The sequence below is a fragment of the Coturnix japonica genome, chromosome 10 (genome assembly GCF_054131305.1).
Source record: "Coturnix japonica strain WE chromosome 10, WE-NBRP24, whole genome shotgun sequence".
In the NCBI taxonomy this organism is placed as follows: Eukaryota; Metazoa; Chordata; class Aves; order Galliformes; family Phasianidae; genus Coturnix; species Coturnix japonica.
Window position 1 is genome coordinate 9513847 of NC_140672.1, and position 20248 is coordinate 9534094.

Consider the following 20248-nt stretch of genomic DNA (forward strand, 5'->3'; position numbering starts at 1 on the left):
AGACAGGAGGGCTTGAGAGGTCAAGGGTGAAGATGGGACTCCTCTTGTCAAGATGAGAGTGGCTCAGAGCTGGTGCTGCTGCCTGGTGCCTGGGACTGGCAGCCTGACTCTAAGTCCCCATCTAAGATGCTCAGCTTCACCTCACTGATGCTGCCCTGCTCCTGCATGGTGGTGCTGCTGCTGGGACACTCGGGCTGTGCTTGGGATGGGCAGCACTGCAAAGGCGCTGGGTCACAATCCAGGCAGGTGACTGCTGTGTCTGGCAGGCTCAGGTCAGGAGCTTCAGCAGAGCCAGGAGATATGAGAGCATGAACGTGGATGAGCCCCTTGTGTCCATCACTGTTACCATGTGGAAGGCTGTCATCCGAATTGCAGCGATTCATGCTTAATAAGAACTCTCCATTGATGGAAAGACACTGCTTGGTTTGGATCTTTGGGGTTGACAAGGGCTCGAATCACCTAGGAAGGCATAGAAACACAAGGGTTAGTTTCAAACATCTGCAAGTTGAATCATGAAAGGTTGTTGATACTTGGTAATAGAGTGGCGGCAGGAAGAAGCAAGTAGGCTTGAAGCAGCATAGCCACTGTCTTGAAAGTGATCCTCATTCAGGTCCAGCTCGTGTGTTGTTTCACTGTAATCTGCTTCTTTGGGTCTACCTAGTGGGCAGCAACACTCGAGCTGTTACTGATATCATTGAAAAGAACTGGAGACAATTGTTCTATTCCTAAGAGCTTCAAGGTGCCTAGAAGCACAAATAGAAACCAGCAGTATTTCATCACTTCACCAAAAGGAAGGTCAAACACCTGAGCTGTGAAGAGCAGTTACAGAACCTATGCATAAGATCACACCAGACATACTTTGTTCTAACAACAGTTATGGCACATAGTCCATTTCCTTCAATATTCCCAAAATGAAATGATGTGGAGCATTACAGGGAAAGAAACACTGCACACAGACACTATGACCCTGATTAGACTCAAGCAGCAGACTTAAAACAAGTCAGAGTTTTTGATTCCAGGATATTTCAGGACCTATCGTGTGAAATTCAGTTACACAACAGTGCCTAGGTGCCTGCGTTTCAAGCAACTTTCAGATCACAGCCATGTAAAATAAAAACAAATTCAGTGCAGAAATAGCAAGCCTGTACCTTAATACTCATGAGATTATCCATTTTTTACTGCATTCTGACTAAGTTCTAAAACTTGCTCATCCCAGTTCACTTCAACAAGTTCCACCAGTTCAAGCAATGCAGTTCTGAGATCCGGTGTATGTTAGGCAGATAGAATTGAACAGTGCAGAAATAATCTCTGACAGCTTTAAGAGCTCCGTTCTGCTTACAAACTCTCAGTCCAAAACTATTCACAGTTTTAAGGAAATGAACACCTGAAGCAGTTGGATCATCTGCCATTTGCCGCATTCTGCTTCTTGGCATCATGATTAGCACAAAGGGTTTTCTGCTGTCCTGCAGAGATGGACAAAGTCCTGCTTACAAATGGACCAGGTTTCAGTGTACAGCAGAGTTTGTACCAGACTAACAAGCCACGTCATTCAATTCATGTGCTCAGGTTGTTATGCACTCCGAAAGGAAACAGAACTAACTGTTGGATTCTGAAGGCAATCTGTGGGGTCCTACATTACCTCCTGATTCTGGAAGAGGAAATTCTAATAGCAAATGCAGAACTTTGATCTTTGTAGACATGAGAAGAGCTGGCATTTAGGAACATTCATTTCAGGGAAATCAAATGATGTGTCTATATTTTTACTACAGATAGTATAGGGAGCAGCCAGTTGAAGAACCAGATACAAAAAAATCCAGCCCATTGGCAGGAAAATACTTCTCCTTAAATTCTGTATGCTATCATGGTACAGAATTAGGCTACAGTGCCACATAGGCCAACCAAGCGTAGAACCAAATCCACAAAATACTGGTAGACAAAGCAGCAAAAACAGGGACAATATTCAGCAGACAGGCCTTTCTACCCACAGCTCAGCATGTTCTGCCATCCGAAAAGCAAGGCCTCTTGTCAAGCTCAGCTATTTCCCTTCTCAGTGTATTCTAGCACCACTGATACCCACTGGTATCCTCCTGTAGAGTGCCATCATATTGTCATCATCCAAAGGAAAAACCCACACAGCAGAGCATACAGCAGTACACCCATGCTCCAAATATCCGCCTGAAAAACAAAAAGACAAGCTTACAAACCTGAAGCACCTCAAATGGCTTCCTGACAGACTGGATTGTCTGCCCTTGCCAAAGCCCACATATAGCCCATGAAAAGCTGGCTCTTTCCCTCAGGAAATAAAACCTTATCGTCCCAGAGAAAGCATATAACCCTCATTCAATTGCCCTTTCACTCAGCTTAGAGCACTACTAAAACCAGCATCTTCACCTTAGCTCATCACACTGCTGCAGTTCCTTTTACAAGGATTTCACTGGCAAAAATGAAATCAAAGCCGTCACAAGGGATTTAGCACAGTTACGTGTTACTGGCTACGAGAGCTGTCAGCACAGTCACCTGTCTGGCTTTGCTGCTGTTCTATTTATGTATAGGCACAACAAGGTTCAGACACCTCACAGTGCAATTCTCACTTTGACTGTAAAGAAAAAGGAGGCTTGAAAAGCAGTGTGTGGAAAATAAGAAACAAGAATTAGAACAACAGTGGGGCCATGGCACTTGTAGGAATTGCTCCGCCTTTAACAGCGATTCAAGAAGGATGAGGGCATTCCAAACCAGACCAGTTTGGACAGATTAACAACTGCAAGTAGTGGGTTCCAAAATTCCAGACATGAAATCAAAGCTGGAAAAACTCTTCACATTTTCATCTCTCAATTTTTAGTACATTGTGCATTACAGTGCAAACAATTCTTCACATACAACTTGGAAGCTAAAGACAAGTCTGACAAAACAGACTGCACAAAAATGATGGATAATTAACAGAGCAAATTGCTCTTTCAAACACTTAGTAATAGAAAGAGATCTCTGAAGTTGCTGTTCTGTAGAGCACCAAAGCAGTCGCTTGAGGCAGTTCAGGATTAGCCAGAGACAAACCAGCCAGCTGTGTGAACTGAGACCAATTGCACTTTTCTAGTCTGTGGCCACTGACAGCTTCTGAGAGCTACCAAGCAATGCAACCTAGCAGAATTCAGAAGGGAAACCAAGAGAGCCTACCTGAGCTCCACTGCCTTTAAATGCTCTGTGGAGAGGGAAGGGAAAGAGGGGAAAACAAACACCGCTCTACATCCCTCTGAGCCAATAGACGCTTTGCCCTGGATTAGCTCTGGTGCTGCATAAGCTGGGCTTCCACAGCATGTGTTCAGGCGGTAATCAAGGCCTGCCTGGAATAACACAAAAAATAGAGAGAAACGTTTGCTTTAACAGAGTTTATGTCTTCTGGTCATAACACTTGAGAAGCCTCAGAGGCTTCTTCTCCTGTGCATATTTTCATTCATCTTATATTTTGCTTTCATTCAATGTGACCTCTCTAGGCAAATATTGTCTAAGACCATGAGTATCACATAAATGTGCAGATCTCAAGCTGCTCACTTATCTAGTACCCTTGGCATGATGCTTTATTTTCCTCAGCTGATCATCTAGATTGTGCCTGTTGATTGTGCAACAACAGCTTGTTGGTCTCGATTACCTGTGAGAGGCTCTAAATTTGGCCAGGAAAAATCATTTGAGGATAAGTAATTATCTGGGACTCAGTAAGTCCTCCCATGCTTTCATAACAGCAGAGATACACACACACACAAACTTGTGGAACCCCACTGCTTTGCACAATCCTGTGCACACTCACGTGTGTCATGCACTGATTTCCCAGCCAGTCCTCGTAGGGTCTCTTACTTAGGACGGGAGTGCAGGGGAGCAGTCAGAAGCTGTTTGCATTCCCTGCTGTCTGCTGGGCAGCTTTGCTGGAGATGCTTGGGTTGCTTTGTTTTTCCTTGGGAGGTGGGAAGGAGCTTTGGGTTGGAGGCACATCCCGTGCCAGAGCATCTCGATGGCACGTGTGGGGCACTGATCTGCAGCAGATGAAGGGGAGGAGGTCCCAGCACAGCTCTGCACCATGCTCTGCCACACTGGGCAGCTTGTTCCTGGCTCAGCAGCGTCATCAGACAAGAAGCAGGGAAGGAAATCAAGGATGGGGGGTACCATCCAACGCAGTTAGTGCATGCCTGTGCAAGACAAACAGACCCAGAGCTTGCGGGTTTTTCCTGCTTTTGTAGCATTTGTGTGCTGTAGCTGAGCAAAAGGTTCTGCTGCTTGAATCTTCTTCTGCAAGAGCCACCTACCAGTAAATGTCTGCGGGGATGGAAGATGTGACAGAAAGCATTTGTCTCCATGACAGCGTAGTTACACTTGGTCTAGAGAGTGAGAGAGGCAGGCAGCACTGCCTGATGTTGGTCAGGGCGAGCTCCTCCTGCTGCAGCGCGATGATGGCAGGGCTAGAGATGATCTGCAGGGACAGCTCACAGGTGAGAGCCAGGAATGGACACGGCGGGAGGACAGAGGTGTTAGGGAGCAGCCACGGCATCAAAGAGCATCAAAAGGCCCTGAAAAGCATCACAGCCACAGCCAGGAAGCTTGGGGTTTTCATGAGCAGCATCCAGGATGCTAGAGACTATTTGCTGCCATACACAACAGCAGCAGAGCTCTCGCTGCAGGCATCCCAAAGTCAGGCAAAATGGGAACACACCCAGAGCTCGGCCGCACAAACCCCACAGCCAGAGTGTTGTAAGCTGAGCTGCCTTGATGTTTCTTGCACTCATCCCAATCTCTGCGAATGAAAACTCGGAAGTCAGTCAAGGCGTTGATTGAGCACGAGCGTGCCTTTATTCAATAGGAGAAAGGAGGGGGTGTGAGGTCTGGAGGAAAGATGGGACTCATCCTCTCTTGTAATCATGAGAGCTGCTCAGAGCCTGTGCTGTTGCCCGGAGCCTGGGACTCGTGTCCTGATTCTGTGCCCCCCTGCGAGATGCTCAGCTTCTCCTCGGTGATGCTGACCTGAGCCTGCATGGTGGTGCTGCTGTCGGGGCACTCGGGCTGTGCTTGGGCTGGGCTGCACTGCAGAGACATTGAGTCCAGGCTGGTGCCTGAGGAATCTGGCAGGCTCAGGTCAGCAGCTTCAGTATGGATGGGATGAATGAGCGCTTCAACGATGATGACATTCTTCTCTTGATAGCTGATGTTATACGGAAGGCTTTCATCTGAACTGCAGCATCCTGTGCTTAGTAACAACTCTTCATTGATGGAAGATGCGTCATCGTAACATGCCCTGCGTCTTGGGGATATACAAGGGCTCGGGTCACCTAGGAAGGAGCAGATGTACAGCAGTTAGTGTCGAACGTTCGCAAGATGAACCATGGAGATTCTTGCCATTTGGCTATGTAGTGGTGGTGGGCAGAAGCAAATAGGCTTCTAGCAACAGTGTCACTGTCTTGAAAGTGATCCACGTGCAGGTCCAGCTCTTGTGTTGACAAGAGACTCATTTGGGAAAGACAGGGATCAACTGAAGATGTCAGGCACGGGCTTGAACGCCAGAAGGAGGTACAAGCCCACTGAAAGCATGAATTCTACCTGTGTTGCTGACAAGCAGTGTTTTGTAAGCTGGACTTGCACCCTTACCTGCCAGGACCAAGACTTCTGCTTCAGAGGGCTCCCTGGCACTGCTCTGCAGTTGGCGTTTGGCCACAGGGGATGGTTTGCCCAGGCAGAAGCAGGAACACCAACTGCCAGCTGCTGACTCTGCCCTCTTACTGGGAGAACTCATTCTGCAGAGAAAACAGAGCATGCTGTCAGACGTGGTACAGGGTGATGGAAGAGCTGAACCGAGCCCTGGCCAAAAGTTGCCTGTTCTGGGCACTGCCTGCTTTCTGCTGAAACACAGCTTAGAAACGCCCTCTGTTTCAAACAGCAGAGGATGCTTCCATTCCTACAGCTCAGCCCTCAAGTCCTGAAGGCTAAATACCTCTCAACGATGTCAAGCAAGACATGGATCCGGAGAATGTCGGAGGCTCAGGCTGCTTTGCTCTCCCGGGGCTGGCCTTCACCAGGGAACAAAGGCCATTGATGAGCTTGCCCCATTTCTTTGGCTCTGCGCAACAAAACAAAGAAACCAGTTCATTTCAGGCCTGGCTCGGTTGGACGAAGCTGAGCGCAATGCATTCGACAGAGCATGTAACAACGGGAAGAACATTCCCAACAAGGACACGCAAGAATGGATTTTCCCCATCCCTGGAGGTGCCCAAGGAGATTACTGTAGTTCTCTTTCTAAGCTTGCTGAACTTGGGCATAAACAAACCCCCTGAAAGTAACGTTCTGACCCTATTTGACTAACTCGCGTTGTCAAATGTAAATTACGCACCTGGCTTTGGCAATGAATTGAGGAGGGAATCGGGAACTTTTCCGCTAATGAGTTCCATGCACTCACCAGGGAAAAGCCCAACCTGTAATTAGAACAAAAAGACAGGTGAGCATTAGCCCGAGCCCAGAGCCAAAGGGAAGGTCCACTGACAGTGACACAGGGCAACTGTTTGCATCCAGAAGCCATCCTGTGCAGGCAGAGCAGCTCCAAGCTGAGATTCCCAACTCTACTGAAGTTGTGCTCTCTAGTCAAAAACGTGTGCCTACCTCAAAGCCACGCTTGCCTCTCCACCAGGGGCTCAGCCTGTTGATATGTCCTCATATCAACAATGCTCACCAGATCTCTGACCTGAAAGAGATTGAAACATCAATCCCAGATTCAGCAAATCTGGTAGGAAAACAAAGCAGAAAGGACTGCCCTCTTATATGCACAACAACAAGGAATGCCTGGAACTGCTTACCTCCAGAGAGAACTCATCTGGCCCCTGGGTGACGTGGCTCTTAATAACATGGGCTGCCGCAAATGCTGGTACGTTTAAAGATGACATAGCACGCACCAGCTGCGGCTTCTGCATGTTATCAGCCTGCAAAACAGAGCACAGGCCGTGGTCAGGAGCTGAGGACAAACCAAGAGGATTTCAAGGTGAGGAGCACATCTGCAGAGAAAGCTGCAGCAAATGCGCTCCGTCCTTATCAGGAGCACTTCAGAAGGAGCTGCACGTCTCATAGCTCTGGAGCAGCACTTCTTCCCCACCCTTCACTACTCCAAGCAGCTCCAACAAACTTCTCAGAAGAAATCCAGGCCAGCACAGACCTGGCAGACCAGAACCAAGTGCAGCTGGTGGGACGGCAGTGCCCACTCCTTGCTTCCACCCTGCTCCAGCAGGTTAAGGAGTCTGAGCCTCACTGGCCTTTGACAACTCAAGACTTCCAGCACCTCATGCCAACATTTCTCACTAAGATACACCTAAGGCATTGAATTCTCTTCTCACTACCTCCTCCCAGTCCTCCCCTAGGAACAGAAACCATTCAGATTCTACAGCAAACACATCTACCCTGCAAGAGCACACTGAACCACCTGCAACAATGAAACATGGTTTTGGAGAGTGGGTTTGAAAACACACCTTTAGACAGCTGTCTCCCTGTAGCCAAAAGGAAACCAAGCAGCAAAAGAAGAGTCCAGCCTGAAACATGCCCATGCTACTAGCCCAGGTTTTTCACAGTCAATGCAGAATCCATCCTGCTCTTGAGTTAACAAATGACCAGTGGGTCTCCCGTTGCTCCACCCCTTCTCCTTCAAAGCCAGAAAAAGAAAAAAAAACAAGTAGAAGAAAACCCAGACGTACCTTTCCACACACAAAGCAGAAAGTGGAACAGCAGTTGTCTCCTTCCTGAGACATGGTGGGGAGCATCCCAGAGGAAGCCCAAGTTCTTTGCTTCTCTCCACAGGGACTTCAAGCACTCTTGGCAAGAGCTGCTTTGGTTCTTTCTTCAATTGCTTCCATCACCAGAATCTCCTTTGGAAAAGGAACCCTAGAGAAAGAATCAGCAAATGAAAAAGAATGAGCAATAGCCACTTTACCAGCTTTCTTCTGACACGCAATTTAGACTCTTGACTCAGGCAAGGTCTTAAAATCAACTGGTTACAAGAACTGTCCCAAAATATATCCAACATCTGTACAGCTGCCGTTATTTCTGACAGCGAGTGTAATCACAGAATCATAGAATGGCCCGGGTTGGAAGGGACCTCAAGGATCATGAAGATCAATCACCTCCCTGTCCCTGCTGGCCATCCCCTCTTCTGATGGAGCCCAGGAGACCATTTGCTCTCTGAGCTGCAAGAGCACGCTGATGGCTCACGTTCTGTTTTTCATCCACCAGGACCCCCAGGTCCTTCTCTGCGGGGCTTCTCTTAAGGACTGCTCCTCCCAGTCTGTAGAAATGCCTGGGATTCCTCCAGCCCAAGTGCAAAACCTTGCACTTTGCTGTGTTGAACCTCATTAAATTCACCTAGGCCAACCTCTCGGTTGAGCTCCCTCTGAATGGCATCCCTTCCTTCCACTGCATCAGCCGCACCACTCAGCAAACAGCAGAGGGTGCACTCCATTGCATCATTGGTGTCTCTGATAACCATGTAAAAAAGCACTGGTCCCAAGACAGACTCCTGGATGACACCACTTGTTATCGGCCTCCACCTGGACATCAAACCATGAATCACCACCCTCTGTCCTCTACAAAACCTCTTTGTCTTCTACTCCTGCTGCAGCTGCAATGGCTGCACCAGCATGACTCACATGTTTGACAATCCTCCAGCTCTGGCCTAGCCATGCACAGCAGCAGTCCGTCTCCCTCCCAGCTCACTCACCAGTGTGCTGCTGTGCCCCAAATTCAGTGCAGCAGCACTGAGAGCAGGCAGCACCCATCACCCTCCTCTAACTCTCTCTGCCAGCTGCGATGAGGACTGACACAGCACGCCCACCCCAGCCCAGCTTTTCTGCTGAGACACCTCCCAGCAACCACCCAGCACCAATCCCAGCTGCTGCAAACTGTCTGAGAGCCTGCTGGAGTGCACTGACAATAACTTTGTGGGCCAAGCATTAAGCACACCAAGCAGAAGGGAAGCATTACTGGACATGGTGCACAGCAGGGGTTAAGACTGGAGGTGGTCAGGGCTGTAGTGACCATGCCCTCCTAGAGTTCCTCATCTCAAGGAATGTGTGCCTGGCAAAAAGCAAAGTCAGGACCCTGAGCTTCAGGAGAGTCAGCTGCAGGCTGTTCAAAGAATTCTTGCATGAGAGACACTGGAAAACTGTTTTTAGGGGTAAAGGAATGGAAAAGAGATGGTAACTTTCTCAGAAAACCTTTCTCAGAGCTGGAGCTCTGAGCTCCATCCCGACCACACGAAACACAGCAGAGGAGGCAGGAAAGCAGCATGGCTGAACCTGCTGGTTACAGGGAGCAACAAGAAGGAAATGGAGAAACAGCGGAAATGGAGACATGCAGCCTGGTCGCTTTGGTGGCCTTCTACAGTGGAGTGACAGCATCAGTAGGGAAAGGAAAAGCAACTGACATCACTCAGCCAGACTTTTGCAAGGCCTTCGATGTTGAGCAAGTTTCCTGTTAGAGCTCAGTGTGAACAAATCTACCACTGAGCAACACCCTGAGCCCCCACTCACCTCAGCAGAGGTCAGCCTGCACCCCAGCCTTCCGCCTATTCTGCTCCATTGATGGAAGCACACCGGGCATCATTGCGACTCACCCGACCAATGATGATAGGGGCAGAAAAGGGAATTCCTCTTTACCTTTCAGATGAAAAATTGATGACTGTGTGGAATCTTCCCAGTACAGCTGCGGGGCCTTCCTTTACTTGTATCCTGCTGCTCTGTGTCACAGTTGGAGAGCTGCTCTGGCCTCTCCTCTCAGCCTGTGCCTCCTGCAGTGTGAGCAGCTTTGTGGATAGAGGAGACACCCACACAGACTTGGGCCTGGATAGAGAACTGTGCCCTACAACATAGGTACATTTACATCACGCTCTTTTCCTTGTGTGTGAGCAATCCTTGCTCTTTTCAGATGGTACTATGAGCGTGTGACACCCCAAACACATAGTTAGCATCTGTCCATATCATTAAGGCTCTCGTCAAGGCAGTTCTTTCAGCCTTCTGAGGGGTAGTCCCCATGGCTGATGGTTGTGCTTCCATTCCCTGCTCAGTAGCAGTTACTGCATGTCCTGCCTTAAAGCCTCCTTGTCTCACAAAACTGCAGCTGCTGGTAAATCAGGCGTCTTCTGCATCTTCTAAGGGTTCGTCCTTCAGCTCCGACCGACTGGATGTAATGTGCAGCATCAGTTGTTTCAAAGCAGTGATGTCATCCTGGTTCTCCACCAGGGGAGTTCCGCTAAGGAAAGATACTGGGTTGGCAATAGTAGTTACAATTATTTCTATATCACCCTGCTCTACCAGGATGGCCTGGTATTTCGGGAATCTTTGGGGTGAACAGATGCCATTCAGAGGGACCTTGACAGGCTGGAAAGCTGGGCTTGGGTGAACCTAATGAGGTTCAACACGGCAAAGTGCAAGGTTTTGCACTTGGGCCGGAAGAACCCCAGGCACCTGTACAGGCTGGGAGGAGTTGTCCTTGAGAGCAGCTCGGCTGAAAAAGACCTAGGGGTCCTGATAGATGAGAAACTTAACATGAGCCAGCAGTGCGCTCTGGCAGCCCGGAAAGCAAATGGGATCCTGGGCTCCATCAGGAGAGGGGTGGTCAGCAGGGATAGGGAGGTGATCGTCCCTCTCTACTCTGCTCTTGTGAGGCCCCATCTGGAGTACTGTGTCCAGGTGCGGAGCCCTCAGTACAAAAAAGATATGGAGATTTTGGAAAGGGTCCAGAGGAGGGACAGGAAGATGATCAGGGGGCTGGAGCACCTCCCCTATGAGGACAGGCTGAGGGAGTTGGGTTTGTTCAGCCTGGAGAAGAGAAGGTTGCGGGGTGACCTCATTGCAGCCTTTCAGTACCTGAAGGGAACTTACTCCCAGGAGGGGAGTAAACTCTTCGAAAGGGCTGATAATAGCAGGACTAGGGGAAATGGTTTTAAGTTGAAGGAGGGAAGATTTAGGTTGGATGTTAGGGGAAAGTTCTTTACTAGAAGGGTGGTTAGGTCCTGGAACAGGCTGCCCAGTGAGGTTGTGGATGCCCCGTCCTTGGAGGTGTTCAAGACCAGGTTGGACGGGGCCATGGGCAACCTGATCTAGTAAAGGCGTATGTTTGGTGGCCCTGCTAGGCAGGGGGGTTGGAACTACATGATCCTTGAGGTCCGTTCCAACCCGGGTAATTCTGTGATTCTGTGATTCTGTGGGGTGAAAGCCAATGTCCCCCTTTTGCCTCCAATACAGTAAACACTGCATGAGATATTAAAACTGGTATCCTTTGGCCCAGTGTAGATTGATGGGCTTCTTGAATATTGAGCACCAGTGCACCCTGGATATCCCTTACTCACTTCAAGCTGTTTCAAGTTTACCATCAGTCCGTAGCTGTGTATCCATGGTTGGCACCCTCCTGTCATTCCTGGCAACGTATGGAGTTCCTTGGCAGTTTGCAGCTCAGGGGTTGAGCAGATGGCTTCTTTCTTGGCAGTCCTTAAGGTTCAAAGTCCAGCTGTCATCTCCTATCCCAAATACGTCACTTGCTGCTGAGTTATTTGTGCTTTCTGTAAACCAAGAAACTCAGCAAACTCTCAGTCTATTGTACACAGTCCTTTTGTTGCTGTGGCACCCACGTGCTCCAGTAAAGTTCCACCCTAGGATGGAGGATCCCAGGTCTCAGGCTCACGAGTTGACCAGTTCTCAACAATCATTTAGCTGTTCTCACAACCCTGGGTAACACTGTCCAGGTTCACTGAGTCTCTTCTCCCTCTATTAGGGAGAACAGATACACGCAAGTACTCGTATGCTATCATGAGGAATTCAGTAGGTTACATTTAATTTAGAAGCATGATGTAATCAAAAGCTCGCTTAAATAAAAGCATACCCTTTTCTTTCACTCAAAATAATAGCCCAGAAAAAAATAAAAACAAAACAAAACTCTCATCATAATTGTTAAAGAAATTATCTACTAAATCTCGATGGAGAGTGGAGACACATGATAGTTTTAGGAACACAGCACTTATCTCATTATCTGAATGCATCTCAAGGCATGCTCCTTGTGAAACTGTGAGAACTTCTATCATTAACAGACGTGTACCATGCCCTGATATATGGTTATACTGCTTGCAGTGCACTGTCAGATGTACAGGATGGCAGCTGTATGTGCTGTGACCAAATAAGCCCCACACTGAAACCTTTCAGAATTTTAGGACCTACAAGTACTGCATTCATATTAAAAGTAAAAAATTCCGAAGCTACACATGTTCTAGGTTTCCATTTGTTAGATACAACATACCTTTGGAAGTAGGCGCCTGAAAAGATATGCCTTCTACTTGCTTCTCTGTCTGGCTCTTCGAAAAGAAGGCCTTTGGAGCAGGAAATGCAAAGGGCAGCTCATTTCTTAACGCTGACTCTGCATCAACATTCTCTGTGTTTGCACGCTTCTTAGATGCCACTTTTCTTGTCACTGGAGTTGACAGTGTGAATTCCATATCACCCAGTTGAGTATCATGCCTCGAATGCTGCCAGAGACGGAACAAAAGGTATTCTGATCACAGCCGGAGAAGTTACTGTCAAAGAAATTCTAACAGCTGAGAAGGTCAGACACAATGCTTATAAAAATATCATACATTATTTGGCTATTGAACAAAACAGTTGAAAACTCTGATTCTCTCCTAGAATAAGTTCGTTTCTTATAGACTGTCAAACGCCATTTTTTGATTTGTTCATCTCAATTCTCCATTGAGGATTAACCCTCACCAGCTTATCTAAACATAAATATGAATTATCACTTGGTTTAGTTAAAAATTTGAATAATATCACAGTGGATTTTGTTGTCCAACACAGTAAGATTGAATTTCTTTCGGTACCTTTCAACCTCTGCCTACCTTCAGCCTAACTCCAGAATCTTATTAACTGTGCCTTATCGCTTCCCATTGTGTTTTAAAATCCTCACTGACTCCTTTACTTGTTCCCTTGCTTGCTGTTTCTGTGCAAACCAAACACTGGAGTTAGGGATCACGTCAAACCAACCATGGCCTACAGGTAGAAGGCAACAAAATTTATGCTTAACATACTTCTTTGCTCTATCTTTATCTTCCTTTGGTCAAGGTCCACTAGATACTTAAATATGGAGTAAGCACTAGATACAATGAGAAGCAGATTTCTAGATTAAGAGCTGTATTTTTTCTGTAAGAAACTAGCTGTACATCTTCACACACCTGCTTTGTTTTCTGAGTATTTAGATCGAGTGGAGATTCTTCAAACACTGAAGCTACATCAGAAAATTCCATGGATCCAAACGCATCTGGCACATGGCTGCAGTCTGGCACATCTTCATATGCCAGAGCCTTTTCAGATAGAAATGTTCCATCGAGATTCTTTTGCAGAATTAGAAGGAGGATTTCATCAGAAGATTTCATCAGTAAAGTCTAAATAAGATTGCTTTGCAAGTTCCAAACTATGGCTAACAGCTAATGGAAGTCCACAGGCCAGCAGCAACAACTTTTATATTATGTTCTTAATATTCTAATTGTTGATATGACGTTCATATCAAGAGCAGAAGGGAAATTACTCTTAGAGCTCAAGTCATCTTTGACACAGCCTGTGTCAACAAGAGCAGCACCTCATAGCCTTTGGTTTCAAGACCCGGACCACAAGCTAGCTAATGATTTTACACAGAATTCCAGAGTTCAAGTCACTGTTTACATTAGGGCTGAAATTGTACTGAAAGCCTTCAAGTTCATCACACTTCATTATCACTGGCACCACACATAACTCCACGTTACATATGTGATCACACGCAACCTGGCAACTTCAGACAATTCCCAAAGCACTCCACTTGCACTTGGCTACTAAAGTACAGAAAAAGGAATTAACAACAGAAATAGCTGCAGTCAAAACCATCTAAGAATCCAAGTCTCCAGGAAACAAGGAAAGCAAATCCTCTCCAGGACTGTGTTCTAAAAGGAAACAGATCAGAAAGGTGAGTTCTTCCCCCCTTTGACCACCCACTCATGTAACGTCCATGTCATTTCTAAGTATGCTGCCCAGACCAAGACTGAGGATGCTTCAGAAGAAGACCTTCCCTGCTAAGCCAAACAGAACAAGTAAGGTACCAAAATATGTAGAGCCAAACGAGGAAAGGTGCTCTAAGAAGGTAAGCATCACAAGAGACCAACAGGAATACTTACACAATCCAAACAATGCACAGTTTCTGTTCCACAAGCTGCCAAGAGGAATGTGTGCAGTACTCACAGCGCACCATGTACACTGCTTACTGCAGTCATACTGCTTCGTAGGACCAGCCCAACTTACTAAAACACTTTAATGAGCAATCCGAACTGTCTGGATCAGCACGGTTCACTTGGAAGGGACCTTCACAGATAAACCTGAAGAGGTGAGGCGACTGCACTATCTAAACCTTAAAGCATATAGGACCTTAAAGCATAAGCTTAAAGCATAGAAGCATGACCAGCAGGTCGAGGGAGGTGGTGCTGCCCCTCCACACTCCTCTCATTGAAACCCCATCTGGAGCACTGCACGCAGTTCTGGAGCCCTCAACACAAGAAGGACTTGGAGATGTTCAGGCAGGTCCAGAGGAGGGCCATGAAGGTGATCAGAGAGGGCTGAAAGCACCTCTACTATGTGCACAGGCTGAGAGAGATGGGGCTCTTCAGCCTGGAGAAGACTCCAAGGAGACCTTAGAGTGGCCTTCCAGTATCTGAAGAGGGCCTACAGGGAAGGCTGGGGAGGGACTTTTCATAAGGGCAGGTAGCAACAGAATGAGGGGAAATGGCTTTACATGGGAAGAAGGTAGATTAGGATTGGATATTAGGAAGAAATGCTTTACTGTGGGTGTGGTGAGACACTGGAGCAGGTTGCCCAGCAAGGCTCCAATATGATTGCTTTGCAAGTTCCAAACTATGGCTAACAGCTAATGGAAGTCCTCAGTCCAGCAGCACAAACTTTTATATTATCTTCTTAATATTCTAATTGTGGATTTGACGTTCATATAAAGAGCAGAAGGGAAATTACTCTTAGAGCTCAAGTCATCTTTCACAGCCTGCGTCAACAAGAGCAGCACCTCACAGCCTTTGGTTTGAAGACCCGGACCACAAGCTAGCTAATGATTTTACACAGAATTCCAGAGTTCAAGTCATTGTTTATGTTAGGGCTGCAATTCTACTGAAAGCCTTCCAGTTCATCACACTTCATTATCAATGGCACCACAGATACCTCACAAAGAAGCATTATGACATCACAAAGGGGCATTATGACGTCAGAAAGGGCATTATGACATCACAAAGGGCATTATGAATCACAAAGGAGCATTATGACATCACAAAGGAGCATTATGACGTCTCAAAGGGCATTATGACGTCACAAAAGGCGTTATGACGTCACAAAGGGCGTTATGACGTCACAAAGTAGCATTATGACATCACAAAGAAGCATTATGACACCACAAAGAAGCATTATGACATCACAAAGGGGAATTATGACGTCAAAAAGGGTCATTATGACGTCTGAAAGGGGCATTCTGATGTCACAAAGGGGTGTTTTGACATCACAAAGGGGTATTGTGACATCACAAAAGAGCATTAAGACATCGCAAAGGGGAATTAAGACGTCACAAAGGGCATTATGACGTCACAAAGAGGCACTATCACGTCACAAAGAGGCATTATGAAAACAAAGGAGCCTTATGACGTCTCAAATGGCATTATTACATCACAAAGGGCATTATGCCGTCACAAAGGGGCATTAAGACATCACAATGGGTCATTATGAAGTCAGAAAGGGGCAGTATGACATCAGAAAGGCGCATTATGATGTCACAAAGGGTGTTATGATGTCACAAAGGGGCATTATGACGTCACAAAGGGGCGCTGGGAAAAGATCTCTGTGTGGAGATTGCTTCTACTAGAGGTAGTTCTATAAGACTGTTATATAGAGCTGTGCAGGGGCTGTAAATCTGTCTGCAGAGGGTGATGATCAGTTCCAAGTGTCTGCAGTCAATGCTCATGGACAGAGCCCATCCAACCTGGCCTTGGATGCCTGCAGGCCTTGAATGGGGCATCCACAGCCTCCTTGGGCAACCTGTTCCAGTGCATCACCACCCTCTAAGCAAAAAACATCTACCTAAGATCCAACCTATACCTCCCCAGTCTCAGTTTTAAACCATTCCCCCTTGTCCTATCATTATCCACCCTCATAAACAGCCATTCCCCCTCCTGTTTATACGCTCCCTTCAAGTACTCAAAGGCCACAATGAGGTCTCCCCACAGCCTTCCATTCTCCAGGTTAAACAAGCCCAGATCCCTCCACCTTTCCTCATAGGAGAGCTGCTCCAGCCCTCTGATCATCACAGTGGCCCTCCTCTGGACCCCCCCCAACAGCTCCACATCTTTCCCAGGCCTGGACACAGTGCTGCAAATATGGCCTCACAAGAGCTGAGCAGGAGGGGACAATCACCTCCCTCTCCTGCTGGCCACCCCTTTTTCAGTGCAGCCCAGAACACACATGGATCTATCTTTTCCATACGGATATTCCCATCTGTGTACATATATATACCACACCTACACCCCCACAATCTGCTACAACTCCATAGAATTTTCAAGGTTGGAAAAGACCTGGATGATCTTATGATCTCATGATCTTATGATCATCCAGTCCAACCATCACCAATACTTCCCAGTTAAATCACATCCCTCAACACAACACCCAAACTTTTTGTGAACTTCCCAGGGTTGGTGACTCTACATGAGAGAAAAGGGCACTCAGATAAGGGATTCTGCATTTGCTATTAGCAGAGGTGGGATGAGACCGAGCACTGCCCCAGCTCCTGGGATAATGCAGAAGGGCTGAGACCTTCCAGCTGCTTCCACCCAGGGTCACACAGCAAAGCCGACCCTACAGGAGTCTGCGTCATTCTTTGCATGGCATTGCTAAGAGGAAGATCCCCCCCCTACCCTTGGCTCTACACTCCAGCTGCTGTCTGCCATCTGTAAAGCCACCACAGCTCTCCTACTGGAGTTCCCATCTGCACAGTGACAACTTGGTTTCTTCTTACTGTCAAAGCAGCCACAGCCTCAGTGCTTCTAAAATCTCCCCTTTTAAGCTGATTTCCTCTTTCTAGTGGCTGGGCAATTCCTCCCTCTCACAGTCATCCCTCTGCCCCACTCTGTGCCCACAGACCCACAGAGGGCACACAGAGCCAGCCCTGTCCCAGCTGCTGCTGCTTCACATCTGACAGTCTCAGGAGCTGAGATCCAGGCCAAGACAGCAATGCCCAGACATGGTTTGTAGGACGTTTGTGATAGGAAATAGGGAGGTTTGTGATTAAACCTGCCCCCTAAGGAGGAAGGCAATGCTGCCTGCAGCCCCAGCAGGCATTACAAAACATCCCCATTTACAGCAGGGTTTTAAATAGCACAATTCAGGAACTACAACTGCACAAATTCCCGCATGCCCTGGAATAAGTTTGGGAATGGACAAGGTTCTACCACCTGTGCAATGCCATAGAAATAACAACCATCCACCTGTAAACCTCCATCCTCTCCCCTGCTGCACAAAGGGAAGCTCAACAGCAGTGCACAAATGTCCCAGCAATGTCTGAGCACTGCTCTGTGCATCCCAACCTGCTCATCCCATCCACTCCTGGCTGGGCAGCAGGATTGGGGTGGCACATTGCAATGGGCACAGAGGAACGTGGAAGCCCCACACATGTGAGGAAGGGGCTGGCTGTGCTCCACACTCACGTTATCAGACGTGATTTGCCCTTCTGTGGGGAGCCTCTGCTCTTTCCCAGCTCATCCTCCAGCGTCTGGGACTCCACGATCTCATTCAGGCTGTTGTTGGCTGCAGGGCAGCTCCATGAAGAGCCGCCCCTCCACCGACCGGCACACAACAGCCGCTCCCGCGCACTGCGGCTCAGCCAATCGGAGCCGGCGGAGCTGCCGCTGCCCGATGGGACCCCCCCCCCCACATATTGACCCCCCAGACGAGGAAGAGGAGGAGGAGAGCGACGAGGAGCTGCCGCAGGAGCTGACGTTGGGGCGGGGGGGCAACGCGGGGGGGGGTCGGCAGTGGGGGGTGTTGGAGGGGGGGTGGTGCAGCATTACCCCCGGACCCCGTGGCCCCCCCCCCCCCAGCCAAAGTGCTGCTCTCCGACCCCCGCGGGCTCTTTGTGCAGCTGCTGCCCTCCAGTTATAGGACCCCCCCCCCCCCCCCATATTGCACTTTGCTCACCCCCACCCCCCAACTCCGGAACCCCCCCCCCCCTCTCCACATCGCCCCCCTCCCCCGGGTGGGGTTATGGGGGGAGGGGGGGGGGGTGGGTGTCGACGATGTGCCGTAAGCCACGCCGGGGTCGTGTGACAAACCCTCCCTCCCCCCCCATCAAGATGAATGGGGCGCTGTCGGGGGGGGTAAGAATAAAGCGGGGGGGTTAATGACGGGGGGGAGCAGCGCTATAGGGAACGCAACTGATCTAAGCCCCCCCCCCCACATTAACACCCCATTGTGTGTGGGGGGGGGTGGGGCACCCAATAACCCTCCCCAGTGCCAAACAGCCCCAACCCCCCCTTCAAAGCCACTGCCTTACGCTGTGCCCCCCCTGCATGAAGGGGCCCCCCCATCGATACAGCCCCCCCATCTCATCTATAGTTGAGAGCTGTGCTTTTTATAACCCCCCCCTTATAAAGCCCTCCCCGCCCCAAAGTTGTGCACGTTGTGCTGCCCCCCATGAGCCCCTGACCCCCCCCCTTAAAAGATGGGGTGTGGGGGGTGGTCTTGGACCCCCCCTCCTTTAAACGATGGGGTGGGGGGGGGGGATTGTCACTGCCCCCCCACACCAAAATGGACACCCCCCTTTTAAAGGATGGGGTGGGGATGGGGTTGGGGGGGGGTAAAGGTGGTCTCGGCCCCCCCCCATTAAAACGGACCCCCCACCCCTTTAAAGGATGGGTGGGGGTCGGTTACGGGCCCCCCCCTGGTGCTGTGTGTGTATGTGCCCCCCCCGTTTTGCTCCCCCCCGTGTCGGAGTGTGCTGGGAAAGGATCTCTGTGTGGAGATTGGTTCTACTAGAGGTAGTTCTATAAGACTGTTATATAGAGCTGTGCAGGGCCTGTAAAGGGAGTTGAGGGGGACTCTAGGGGGCATATGGGGCTGTGGTGGGCCATAGGAGGACTAGGGGCTCTAGGGGGCTCTGAGGGTGTGTAGGGGTTGTGGATCAGGTTGGATCTTAGGAAGATGTTTTTCACTCAGAGGGTGGTGACGCACTGGAACAGGTTACCCAAGGAGGCTGTGGATGCCCCATCCCTGCAGGCATTCAAGGCCAGGCTGGATGTGGCTCTGGGCAGCCTGGTCTGGTGGTTGGCGTCCCTGCACATAGCAGGGGGTTGGAACTGGATGATCTTTGGGATCCTTTTCAACCCAGGCCATTCTATGACTGTACAGTTCCATAGTGGAACAAATATAATATGCTAACTATGTAAAACATAGAGTCAGACCTGTGTGATTTGTCCACACCAGGATGTGATTAGAAAACAATTTGTAAGCTACAAAGCTGCTTGCTGGAAAGGAAAAGAAAATAAAACTACAAGAAAAATGGAAATCATTTCTTCCTGAAAATAGGAAGAATAATGGACCTGACATGAAATTTGAGTGAAGCTCCTGATTTTATGAAGCTATTCCCATTGTTTTCTTGGTGCTGTGTTTCCCAAATGAGTGGTTTCTGGCTGTGCTGCAGCACCAGTCTGCATGTGAACATCAACTCTATTCTCCATCTGGGAAGATTAGGACTTCCCTTCTCCCACCAGCACCACTGAATTACAGTTACTCAGTGGTTAAACAAAGGAATCCTTAAAGAAGGGTTTACAGCTGTCGTGTTGTCTGAAGTGCTTGGGGCATTCTGATGCTATTAAGCTCTATGTATTAACAAGTTAAAAAAGAAAAGGTAGGCATCTGATTGTTGTGACAGTTTCTAAGTGATTTGGAAAGCTGTACCACCCAACCACTCCTTCTATTTGATGGAGGTGACAAAGCTCAGTTTAATTTATGACTGCTGTTTAAATTCTGAAGCTCGAGCTGGTTCCTGCAGCAGAAAAAGCTTGGAAGCTGTCCCTCCTACAAGCAGGCACCTCTGAGCAAAATATGACATCTCAATTTCTGATGGTAAGGTCAGGAGATCTGATACCAGCGTCTAGCTTTCGGCTTCATGCTATGTTAGTGGGACCTTTGGC

The 20248-nt window shown here is 48.5% G+C and overlaps 1 protein-coding gene across 1 annotated transcript in view; it reads right to left on the reverse strand.

Moving 5' to 3' along the window:
• Positions 1-344: 344 nt before the first annotated feature.
• LOC146759270 (cytosolic carboxypeptidase 4-like) overlaps positions 345-20248 on the reverse strand; it is a 168109-nt gene continuing 148205 nt past the window's right edge. The window contains exon 5 of the mRNA XM_085510341.1: positions 345-459. Within this exon, the coding sequence (XP_085366467.1) occupies positions 456-459 (4 nt within the window). The 3' untranslated portion in view covers positions 345-455. The remainder of the gene's footprint in view (positions 460-20248) is intronic.